General features: G+C 30.2%; 2 protein-coding genes across 2 annotated transcripts; one reads left to right on the top strand and one right to left on the bottom strand.

Annotated features, from left to right (window-relative positions):
- Positions 1–1,682: 1,682 nt before the first annotated feature.
- On the bottom strand, positions 1,683–2,654 carry LOC116766040 (cuticle protein 8-like). Its single transcript, XM_032655697.2, has 4 exons — positions 2,610–2,654; positions 2,383–2,547; positions 2,085–2,251; positions 1,683–1,801 (listed from the first exon to the last, which is right to left on the bottom strand). Exons 1-4 carry the CDS (start codon positions 2,619–2,621, stop codon positions 1,741–1,743), a joined length of 405 nt encoding a protein of 134 aa, XP_032511588.2. The 5' UTR covers positions 2,622–2,654; the 3' UTR covers positions 1,683–1,740.
- A 5,003-nt stretch (positions 2,655–7,657) lies between these two features.
- LOC116766022 (drebrin-like protein) lies at positions 7,658–8,963 on the top strand. Its single transcript, XM_032655678.2, has 4 exons — positions 7,658–7,801; positions 7,875–8,462; positions 8,600–8,766; positions 8,887–8,963. The coding sequence occupies exons 1-4, from the start codon at positions 7,790–7,792 to the stop codon at positions 8,954–8,956; spliced, it is 837 nt and encodes a 278-aa protein (XP_032511569.2). The 5' UTR covers positions 7,658–7,789; the 3' UTR covers positions 8,957–8,963.
- The last annotated feature ends 2,827 nt before the right edge of the window (positions 8,964–11,790 follow it).

Raw genomic sequence — 11,790 nt, forward strand, 5'->3', positions numbered from 1 at the left:
TGCGACGTTTGATTTGCAGGTCAATCGGTATCTCACCGCAGCGTTCCCACAGATTAACGTTGGAGATTTTCTCGGACCAGTAACTACCGAGAATACGGCGAAGAGATAAATTGACGAAGACCTGAAGCCGATGCGAGATGTCCTTAGTAATCTTCCATGTCTTAAAATAGTTGGTAAATAAATATATATGTATTACTGTTATTAAACAAAACAAGCAGTTTAAGACCATTCGAGTATTTATTTCGTTGATTTAATTTTAAAATCATAATTATACGAACTCAATAATGGTGGTTGTATCCTTACCATGCTTTTTTCATACTTATTGCATAGTATCTAAGAGAACCTAAGACATGGCACCTCTATCTCATCATTATGGTTAAATATAAGAATGCTGAATTAACTGTCTCTAGTGAGCTCGGAATAGCTTAGTTGTTAAAACTATTGGAAATCGATATTCCAGAGATTCAACTTTAAATACTTCTCATTTCGAAGAGCTTTTAATTGTTTATTTTCTGTTTGAATTACAATTGAAATAACTAGATGTCGAAAATTTCTGCATGATTCTTTGCTCATCTACAGTAAGATTAGTTACAATTAGTAAATAGATCGTTAAGAAAAACCTCAGCCGGTTTAAATTATCAAGAATAGTATAGGAGACTGTATAGTATAGGAGAAATACAGTCTGGTACGATAAATTTAATTCTTTTGGGACTAGCATAGTTTGCGTTATGTATGTATGAATACTGCGTGGAAAATAGAGTGAATGTTCTTTAAATATGATTTGTTAAGGATTTCTCTGTTTGTTTTGCACTGTTTTGTTTGAGCTCACTTGTAATGCTAATTCAGTGTTATTTAAAATTAGTACTTTATTTAGAAAAGAAAACGAGTTACCATACTAGCAAGAATTCAAATCTTTTTATGATTCGATATAATATTTGTTAAGGTATTTTGTTAAACAGTTTTTGATATAAAGAAGACAATTGTTTTTAATGAGATCTAAGACTTTCATTTAATTGTTTTCAAGTTGTCACATATGGTTTGTTTTTTTTTCTTGTTATTAAAATCCCGTCCTTCCTTAGCGGTTTTATAAACAATGGAAACTGGATAAAAAAATATTTACACAAACTTATACATGTATTGATTTAAATATAATCAATATTGCTTGATTTTTCATTATGATGATTATTTTTTTCTTAAACCTCGTTAATCTGAGTGTTATATGTATATTACTTTAATTTTATTACTTAACGATAGCCTGATGAGATATTGCTTTAAAATTTTGTGGTATTTTTTTTATTTAGATTATAAATAGTAATTTGTATAAAATTACTATAAAATCAACTAGTCCTATAAAAACATTACAATATCCATACCATCCTCAGTATGAACGAGCGTCTGATCAGGTGACCGTGACCGTGACAAAACGCGATTGCGCAGATACCAACCCAGATTTTTTAGTCCAATTTCCGTTATTGACTTTATTTGGATAAACGCTCTCTCTCTCGCTTAATATTAGTCACTTATAATTGAAAGTATATATTTAAATTAAATTTTATTCAATCTTTTCATGAATTGATAACAAGTTAGCATTGGCTCAAGTTTCTAGTTCCGTTTCATATCTTACAGAAGGATATAGAAATAAAATTCATATTTTATGAAAACTAATTTATTATCATAGAAATGTATAAAACAGAATTTGAATCTATATAATTATTTAATGTCATTTGGCTAGTTTATATTTTATTGCTCTTGTTTCTTCGGAACAATGTGGTGGGTGCCATATTTAACATCCGCGTGGAAACTAGAAGGACAATAGGTACGAATAAAAGTTTAGTTTACTGTTGACAACAAAAATCAGTACTATGTATGAATAGGACACTAAAAGCACATTGAATAAAGTTAATGAAGGGAATAAAGTTTACATTAATAATAAAGGATGAAAAAATTATCGACACACGCAGATATTTAATCTGAAATATGGCTTCCAGGATATCACGTCCCAAATCATGGTTGTAAAGATGTATTTTTATTTAGCTATTAAACATTAAATAAATCAGTTATAGTTAGTACGAAGAAATACTCACCCGGTGTGTTTATCTCCTTCATAATGTACGACCCTCTCAGATCCATCAGGTTGATGAAGAGCGTAGTAACCCTTGACTACGTCGCCATCTCGGGACTCGTGTTGAGATTTTATATCGCCGGTATGAGGATCTTCTACTTTGTATTCAAAATTATACTTGGGATACGCCTAGATATGAAATATAATTGTTTTTATTAATATTATTTTCAATACCGATTACTAACATAAATTAAAATTACTGTGCAGTAATTTTTTAAATTCATATTTCGGTGTATAGAGTGAAACTATATAGCCCTTACATAGTAATCGTAGCTTGCACCATGTCCGTGACCTTCTTTACCATCACCATGGCCAACCTGAACCAGTTCTGGTTTCCCATCTTGTCGTGATATATGCAGGGAGGAATACCCCGTACCATGTTCATTCGCCCATACCAAAGAAGCCAGAGTCATAAAACAAATTACCTGAAACGCAAAGAAGTAGTAGTATGTGTCACTTTGAAATATAGATTTTTAAGTAAATTTACCTTTGAGTACATTTTTGTAGGTTTAACTTTCTGTGAGATGATAAGTCTAGAAACAAACTGATACACTTCTTCTGATAGCCGGGTCTTTTATATTGATCATCGATAACAAGGGTGACCAAGGTAATAGATTTCTCTATTATAATAATTTAAATAAAATATCTAGCACGCTCTATAGTCTATTTGCAATTATGTCGCAAAAAACATTATCCCAGGTATACACTACGTATTGTTAATTTTAAACATAATTGCAATGAAGCAATATAAGAGAAATGATTTGATTCTGCCGGACCATAGTTACAATAACCAAATAACCTACATTATTTGTTTGCATTATGTAAGAAGTTTTTGTTAATTGGCAGTTGAATTTTTCTTTTTGGAGCTAAATAAAAAACATATTTCGGAATGTAGCAGTTAATACGAAAACTCTTGTTTTATATCCAGTGACCTTTAAATCGCGATGCTCTGTCGATTTATTCTTGATAGAAACTCAATTACTACATGAGAGGTCATTGTTCATTAATATAATTGGTTAATTGTATATATAAATTGTTATGGATCATGAAGCATTAATTTACGACAAGATTTTGAGTGTGTAAAAGATTTTCCAGTATTGAAAGAAACGTACAACGATTACACGAACTCTATTTCTTAGTCAATGTCTCATTGTATTATGATAATTGGTTCTGGATACAAATCTTCATCTTTTGGAACTGAATTTTGTTTAAACATAAAAAATTTAAACACAAAACTTATTTTCTTGAATTCGTGTGAACGTAAATAGTATAAAAGTTATAAATCGGACTGTTAAGTGCAGAGTATATCTAAACATAAGCAAAAAAATTAATACAGGGCGTCCCAAAATGAACACGTCCCAGTGACACAGGTGTTGGATGAGCTCGAGATCACAATCACAATTTGACCTCAGTAAAAATATCACGGTTTTCGAGATATTCGCACTTTTTTTTTTCAAAAATCGCTACCTTGTGTCGGATTATCTGCTATTGTTGCCTGGAATAGCTTCGGATTGTAATTTTTTTCATTAGTGTTCTACCATTCCTGAATCAACATTAAGTAGACCACTTTTTAAAATTATTTGCAAACTCGGTGTCATACATTTTTTTTTCACACCAGCTAGTCAAAGTTAGTGTTTGTCTTTTCACAAGGTCTCGAGTCACAGTAAAACAATTGATTTTTTTTGAAACAAATAATAATTCTAATATTTTGATAAGCTATTCAAGATGTCAGAACAATAAAAAAAATTACAAACCGAAGCTATTCCAGGCAACAATAGCAGAAAATCCGACACGTTAAAAGTTTAAAAAGTTACAATTTTACATTTTGTAAACTAACGTTATCATAAAAAATTTATTATTACTAATAAAGTTATTTAAATTATACTTTAATAATTAGTAAAATGTAAATTAAATTTATTTTATATACTATACTATCATGCCACTTCTTGTACCTACCCTTAGACTTGACCTCATATATCGTGGCTACAGTTTTAGGTTCGCCAGTAAATTTACTCAAACTTTAATGGTATTTATTCATGATATAAAAAAGTTATGGATTCCTAATCGTGCATCATTATATGTTTTTTTTTACTTTTTGTACTACATACCAGCAAAATTTTTAAGTTTTAGTTTTATGACAGATGATTAGAAAGGTGTGATGTTCGGTTATTATATTTTTAAGAGGTCTATTAGAAAGTAGAGACGTTATAATAAAAAATATATTTTCCTCAATAAATTTACTTATCAATGAAGTATCAATAAATTAGGGGTTCATAAAGATTTTGAAATATATGACTTCTCTTTTCATAACTAATGAAAAACTCTTAATGAAAAACTATATCATACATTCAGAGTTTCTGAAATACTATGATATTAAAAAAATAACTAGTATTTACACAGATTATATTTTGCATTTTTATTAATCGTAGGAGTTGTTTCTTCATATTTTTTTTTATTAATAATACTTTGTAACTTGATAACATCTACACGCTTGGAATGTAATTCTAAGTGTTATTAAGTAAATGATAGTTTATAAGCATAAAGTATTTATTTTTCATAGGTGAATGATGCAAAAATATTTATGTATGGTAATTTGTATATAGCAGCTTTCTGAAACGTTATAATTTTTAAATTCGAAAACCTTAGCATTACCTATTACAAATTATTGAGACTAAACCTCTTAGCATTCAATGGATTCACAGTGCACGTGCCGGGTCCATCGCGTTGCAGGGAGAGGAGCTTCAACAGTGCCTGGGACTTGCGACCCAGGTGTAGGTTTAAGGGGCCCCTAACTAACGCGCGTCAAACGCTCACCTCCACCTAACCAAATTTGAAAAGAACCTACTAGGGCTGCCTTCGAAGTACGTTCCAAGAATGAATTGATGTGAGTTCTGGACAAGCCCAAGTCTTTTAGTAGGTTGTGGAGAGATTTAGCCGTTATATCTCTCGCTCTCACTTCTACCGCATATAAATCAACGACGAATCTATTTCGAGTGAGTTCGTTAGTGAGTTCGTTATATTTGTTGACCTTGATGGTATGGTCTTTGGGGATGTTGGTTTCCCAAGGAACCGTAAGCTCTATCATCACAACGCGCTTTAAAATTCGCGAATACATAAATATATCTGGTCTGGAGGCCGACGCACAAATATCCTCGGGGATTTTGTATTGTTTTTCATACGTATCCATCATTATAGTCCAATCCGTAGCCGCTTTAAGGATGGAGTAAGGCTTGACATTTGATTTTATAGCCCTAGTGCCCTCTCTCACAAAACCTACTGATCACTCGTTTGTGGTTATTCCCCTTTGCGCTCTGGCTACCGAAAGACTAACCGCTTCACGTATGATTTCCAGAAGCCTATCGTGACGACGCGAGTGTTGATCGCTATCCAGGAGTACCTTACATCCCACTAACAAATGCCTAGCAGTTCCAACTGCCTTCCCACAGATAAAGCAAGTCTTTTCGGTACCTTTACCCCATCTTACTAAATTACTCTGATCTGGGAGAGTCATCTGGAACGGATTGAGAAAGAATTTTAGCAATGCTGGCGACGAATCATGGATTAAGGTGCGCCATTTTAGTGCTAATGGGATTCAAAAATCTCCTATGTCTAACCACTCGTTCTGCATTTCTAAACTCATTGCATGGATCTTATATTTATCATTCTCGTCTTGCCGAATAAAAGACTTCAATATATCCGTATCTTGGACTTTCTAACTTGATCCTAAAATAAATATAAAAATCCTGAATCTTGTATAAATATCCACTGATAACTTACATGTGAGTGGGTGAATAGAACATAATATATATTTTTAGTACAATAAGGCTATCCTATAAATATATTTTTGTAAACAATAATTATGCATAAAATTTAAACAAGTCTGTTTATCCTGTGATACAATAATAGTAACTGCAAGGAAATAAGTCTCATTTTAATAACATTATAACCACGTCAGCGTCATCATAGTCTCTCATCAGTAAACAAAAAAGATATCTGTCAAATATAATCCGTGGGTACATGTTTTATAAATGAGTTTTATAAAATAAATAAGTTTTTACATTAAAAAAAAAATAATTATAATGGTAATAATTATATTTTTAAATAAATTCATTTTTATAATTTTTAAAATTTGTCAAGTTAATGAAAAAATAACTATCAGTTTTATGTTACTCAGATTTTAATTTATGTATCAAATGTAACGTAAATGGAGAGAGACTTTAACTAATTTTAATAAAGTGAAAACTTACATATTGTCTCTAATTGCAGGTAACTTTTTCCCCTTTTCATCGGTTTTATAACTTGTTATGAGAAAAATATTAGGAAACTATAATAAACGGTTATATCACTTACTTACGTAGCTACAACATAGTTATGGCACAACATCATTCGGAACAAAATCAAATACAGAAATTGTTCTTTATATGTCAACAAAAGTTTACAAATCGACTTTTAAATTAAACTCAAATTGTAAATTTATTTAATATGATATATTATATCTCGTACGTAAAATTTTTAAAACCGCCACCCTGAACAAATGAGTTACCCAGTATGACAAGTTTGTCACAATGGGTATAAACAACAACCAGATCTGATTTTTAAAAGATTTCTTGTGTGTAACAAAGCGGAACCCTTTTTATTGCATTTGATATTTTTTGTATTGACAATCGCATAAGACATGTGAGGCCAGAAGTAATACATACCTAGGTATTATGTTTCTTAGTTGTTGTTTGTTTTTTTATGTGGATTTTACCTAGGTCTTGGTGTCGAAATTATTTTTTTATCTAGATATTTTTCTATCGAAATTATTTTTTTAAAAAGCAAAAATTAAATTACCACACCTCCCTTTTTCTACATATTTATATTAAAAAATAATTTGAACAGTATTCATAAATAAGTAGTTAAAAAAGAAAAATATATTAGCATTAATTTAATTAAAAGTGGCTTACCAAAAACGTGAGGTTTTTTCACTCACTGCGTTTCGCTTTACTTTAGACCCAAATAAAACTAAATCTATGTTAAATCTGAATACTGATACAGTCTTTGTATGTAAAAGAAGTTTTAGAAATCTCAAATTGACAGAGTACTTTATAGCGTTTATGTTAATCAGGATATGTAAAAACGCCATATGAATTCTATTTGAAAATATATAAGCAAAAAAGCCTTTTTTTAAATTGTTTTAATTTTTTCGATAGTTTCATCAAACAAGAATAAACAGCAAAATATTGTTTGATATTTATTACAAATTGTTTTTAAAGGTATTCATGTATCTTTACAAAAAGACTTATATTAACATAATCAGCTTTAAAAAGCAATTAATGTTTTAGTACAGTCAGTGACAGTTTAATTAAAAAGCATTTCGATGTTTTGTTCTACTTTCTTGATATTAATTTTTTATCACCAATCAAAAGGTGAAACATTTTGTCAATAAATTATATATTAGGAAATAATTTATATCACTGTTTTCAGTATTTTATCTAAACTGGACTGACAACCTTCACATTGGTTACATAAATTACGTCAAACGGAACGCGTTCATGTTACTAATTTGACGCCCCAAGCAGTAAAAGATTGATTCAATTCTTTCTCGTAACCTCTCTAGTATATATTAAGGTTTAACCAATGCTAATTCATCAGTTGCACTAAGGAAGTCTTTGAAGAAAGATCAACATGTTAGCTAAAGTGTGTAATTTTTTTTTTATTTAGATTACATAAACAGCTTTATTATAGTTACTAATAACAATTTTTGTTTTAGATTTTAGTTTGTGCCATCGCAGTGGCGGCGTGTTGTGGCCAGGAACACGGTTACAAATATAAACCTGTACAAAGGGAACATGTTAAAGAATATAAATACCCATCTCTTCATAGTTCACTGGGTTTAGTTAATCATGAACCAGCGCCCATACACGAAGAAGAAGCTGCAGTAGAACCTGTTGAGGTCTATCAATCGCAAGACCTTAAGAATCCCTCAGTAGTGAACTATAGACCCGTCCACCACGAACCAGCCATATCATCACAGAGCGTAGTACATTTCCAGCCATCTGCTCACCATGAATCTCAATCTCAAGAAGCTTCTGGAGAGTACAACGAACAACCACTCGCCTACAAACAGTACTACCAAGAACAAGTGAAGTTACAACAGGGAGTCAAGAACAATATTCAGTCCCTACATTATCCTGTAGCCTCACATGAAATAAAGTCGCCCCATGTCCCAGCTCATGAGCAAGCTCATTATATTCGTGTGCCCGCTCATCATTACCATTCTTCTAGCCAGGAATCAGAAAATCATGGACCAATTCACCAAGTTGAATCTCATTCTCATGATGAACCGATCGATTATTATGTAAGTTAACGACGTTGTCACATCACTATTTCACTCACGGATATCCGGCAACATAACTTTCTACCATAAATTCTAATAGTATTTATTCTACATTGAGATCACTATACGACTTTTGTTTAATAAATTGTTTTTTCTAGGCTTATCCTAAATACCAATACGAATACAAAGTGGAAGACCCACACACCGGAGACAACAAATTCCAACACGAGATCCGCGATGGGGACAGTGTGAAAGGTGTCTATTCCTTGCACGAAGCTGACGGTTCAGTCCGAACTGTTGAATATAGTTCCGATAAGCACCATGGGTAAATCATTGTTTTTGCTAATTAAATTAATTCTCATTTTTGCCTAACATTTTTCCAGAAACCCATATATGCTATTTTATTTTTTCATGTCATTAATAATAACACTGGACATTTTTTCAGATTTAACGCTGTAGTTAAACATTCGTCGCCAGGACAACACGTCCACATTAAAAGTCATCACGAAAACTAATTATTAATCAAGTTTTTTTTTTGTTATTTTTGTATTATTGCACCTAAATTATTATTATGATATTTGCTTGTTGTTATATGTGTAAATAAATATTATTGCTTTTTGAAAAAAAATCGTTTCTTATTCTGAAAAATATTTTTAAAAGAACCAATTCCTTTAATCAAAATATCAATGAATTACGAAATGAAAGTTTATTTATTTATTACTTTTAATATTTAAAATAAACGTTTGAACTCTAACAATCCATATCACTCAAGTGCCGTGTCTAAATATTTCTTCTCATCAAAATATTGGCCATACTAACTTAAAATTAAATCAATAAAAGCAAAATCTAACATAGTCAGTTAACAATCTCTTTTTGGGAATTCAAAAATTATGACCATGTTCTTACGTTTATTGGTAATTGTAAAAGAGACAGGCATAATAAAGTTATTAAGTCAAAGAAGCATACTTAAAAATACTTTGAACAAAGGAAGCCTGTTTACATCTAAAGAGTGAAAGGAAACGACACGGAAGGCTTCATTAAAATACGTTAACGTCTTAACACTGATGTTATCTCAAAGAAATGAAATTGCCAACTGTTTATTGTATGTCTGATAATAAGTACGTAGATAATTACTTTCAAATTATTATAATACTTTTTATAATGTAGATGCACAAAGAATATAAACTGGCCTTTATATTTGTATTGTAATAAAATTAAATCGGATGAAAACTCGATTTTCAACATTATTAAATTTCCAGAATATTAAATGGCAAAAAAATTCAAGATCAAATTATCATGTCATTAAAAAAACTGGTCTTCTATGAGAACTGACGAGTCTAAAACAATACACTGGTAAAAGAAAAATTTTATTCGCTCGATATTAGAGTAGAAAACGAGGATTGCATAATAAATGTGTATAGAAAGAATGTTATTTCTTTTTTTTAAAGGAAATAAATAATGATTAATGATTCTTACTCATTAAATAGTCAAGAACGCAATGAGGAGAGTATTAAATAGGATGAACGTGTGTTGAATGACCGTATCGTTCAATGAATTTGAAAGTGATAACTGTATATTAAACTTGTTAATAAGCAGACTGCAGCAGCAAGTCAGACTGTGTCGCTGTAGATTAAATTGAAATTAAAAAGTTTATTACACTATTTTTGTTATATTTTATGAACTTAATAGTTTTGTATCAACTTATGAGGATATACGTTTTCAAAGACAAGAAACTTAAATAATTTTTTTTATTTTGTTTATTACGAGAGCGTCAAAGAATATTCATGATGTTAAGTAAGAAGAGGTGATATATTAGGATTTTATTTCTGTAGTAGACGTTAATTTACTCACACTTTGCAAATGCCAGTATTATAGTGTACAGCCGCAGCAGTCCAATTGAATCCAAGTACAATGTATAAGCCAGTTTGAAGTCACTGCACCGTCGCCACACTCGATGATTGAATTTGATGTCATTAGCAAGGGGTCATTGACACTTTTTACGAATTCATATCTTGGATATGAATTGATTTTAAGAGAAAACAAATAGTAACGTAATTATAAATAATAATCAATTGTGAAATCTTCACAGTACATTAGACATTTTATACGAGAATAGTTTTGTGGAATTTACGTTAAATAAAATTAAAGACAGACTCATTCCATTTCCCTTCATGTTTCAAATGTCTATGAAAAAAAGCTATAACTATAAGTGACTGTATATATAAAATGGTTTTTTCTTCTTACTACTTCGTAAGTAGTCTTATTAATGTTAAGTAATTGTGTTATACCCAACTTAAATTTTAATAACCATGTTATTATATACGCATTGACCATTGCTGAATATGTTTTAATGTAATAGACGATATTGAACACTAAAAGCAACTTTATTAAGGAGGAATGAAAGAAGAATGATATGCGACACTGGCATGGTAGAATATAAGAGCATCTTAAGTCATTAGAGATGAACAGAGCGTAGTTAAAGACGAGTGAATGACTAGTAACAAGAACAAATAAAACACGACCCGTATAATTTACGATAACTTTAAAAAGACCTTGATGTACTATTGATGAATCTAATAGTTGGCATTGGTCATTAAGATTATTATGTCAAATTATATATTAATTGAGAGTATTATGGCGACAGACATCGCCAATATAAGAATATAAAGATTTGTGTGATTAAAATTATGACATATAAAATTTAATTCTAATTTTTTGATTCTAATTCACTTAAAAAAAAACCTTTCGACTTACATATCGAGTTGTGTGTTTAAGTAAACTGTAATATAAAATGATAAGTTCAGTTTGAGCTCATTTGCTTTTATACTTGTTACAGAAATTTTGAAAACTTATATGACGTGCAAGTTGCAACGAGTTCGGTCAAAACAGAATAACTTTTACAAATACAATTTTATATAAGATTAAAATATTGCAACTGAAACATGTAAATGTAAAAAGTTATGAGAATGTTCTTTTTAATTCGTTCCTGATTATTTAATATATGAAATGTTATTTTTAATAATTTTAAAACGGATCAATAAGTTCAATTTATCTTTCTGATCAAAGTATGTACTTAAGATTTTTTGGAATATCCCCGAATGAGTAATATAATTCTTAATGTCATATACAGATATATATAATAAAATACATATACCCTTAAAAACAATGAAATTTCTTATTATAGTATAGATTATCTTTATTTAAATAAATTATATAGCAACTAATTTTTTTCATAATTTTTTACATCTGTTTTTGTACATTTAAAACGGTGATTAATTTTTATTTAAGTTAAATACTTGCCCTTAAAACGTCATGAAGTAACTGGATCAAAAGTATTTAAAACAGGTTA

This window comes from Danaus plexippus, chromosome 11 (assembly GCF_018135715.1).
Source record: "Danaus plexippus chromosome 11, MEX_DaPlex, whole genome shotgun sequence".
NCBI lineage: Eukaryota > Metazoa > Arthropoda > Insecta > Lepidoptera > Nymphalidae > Danaus > Danaus plexippus.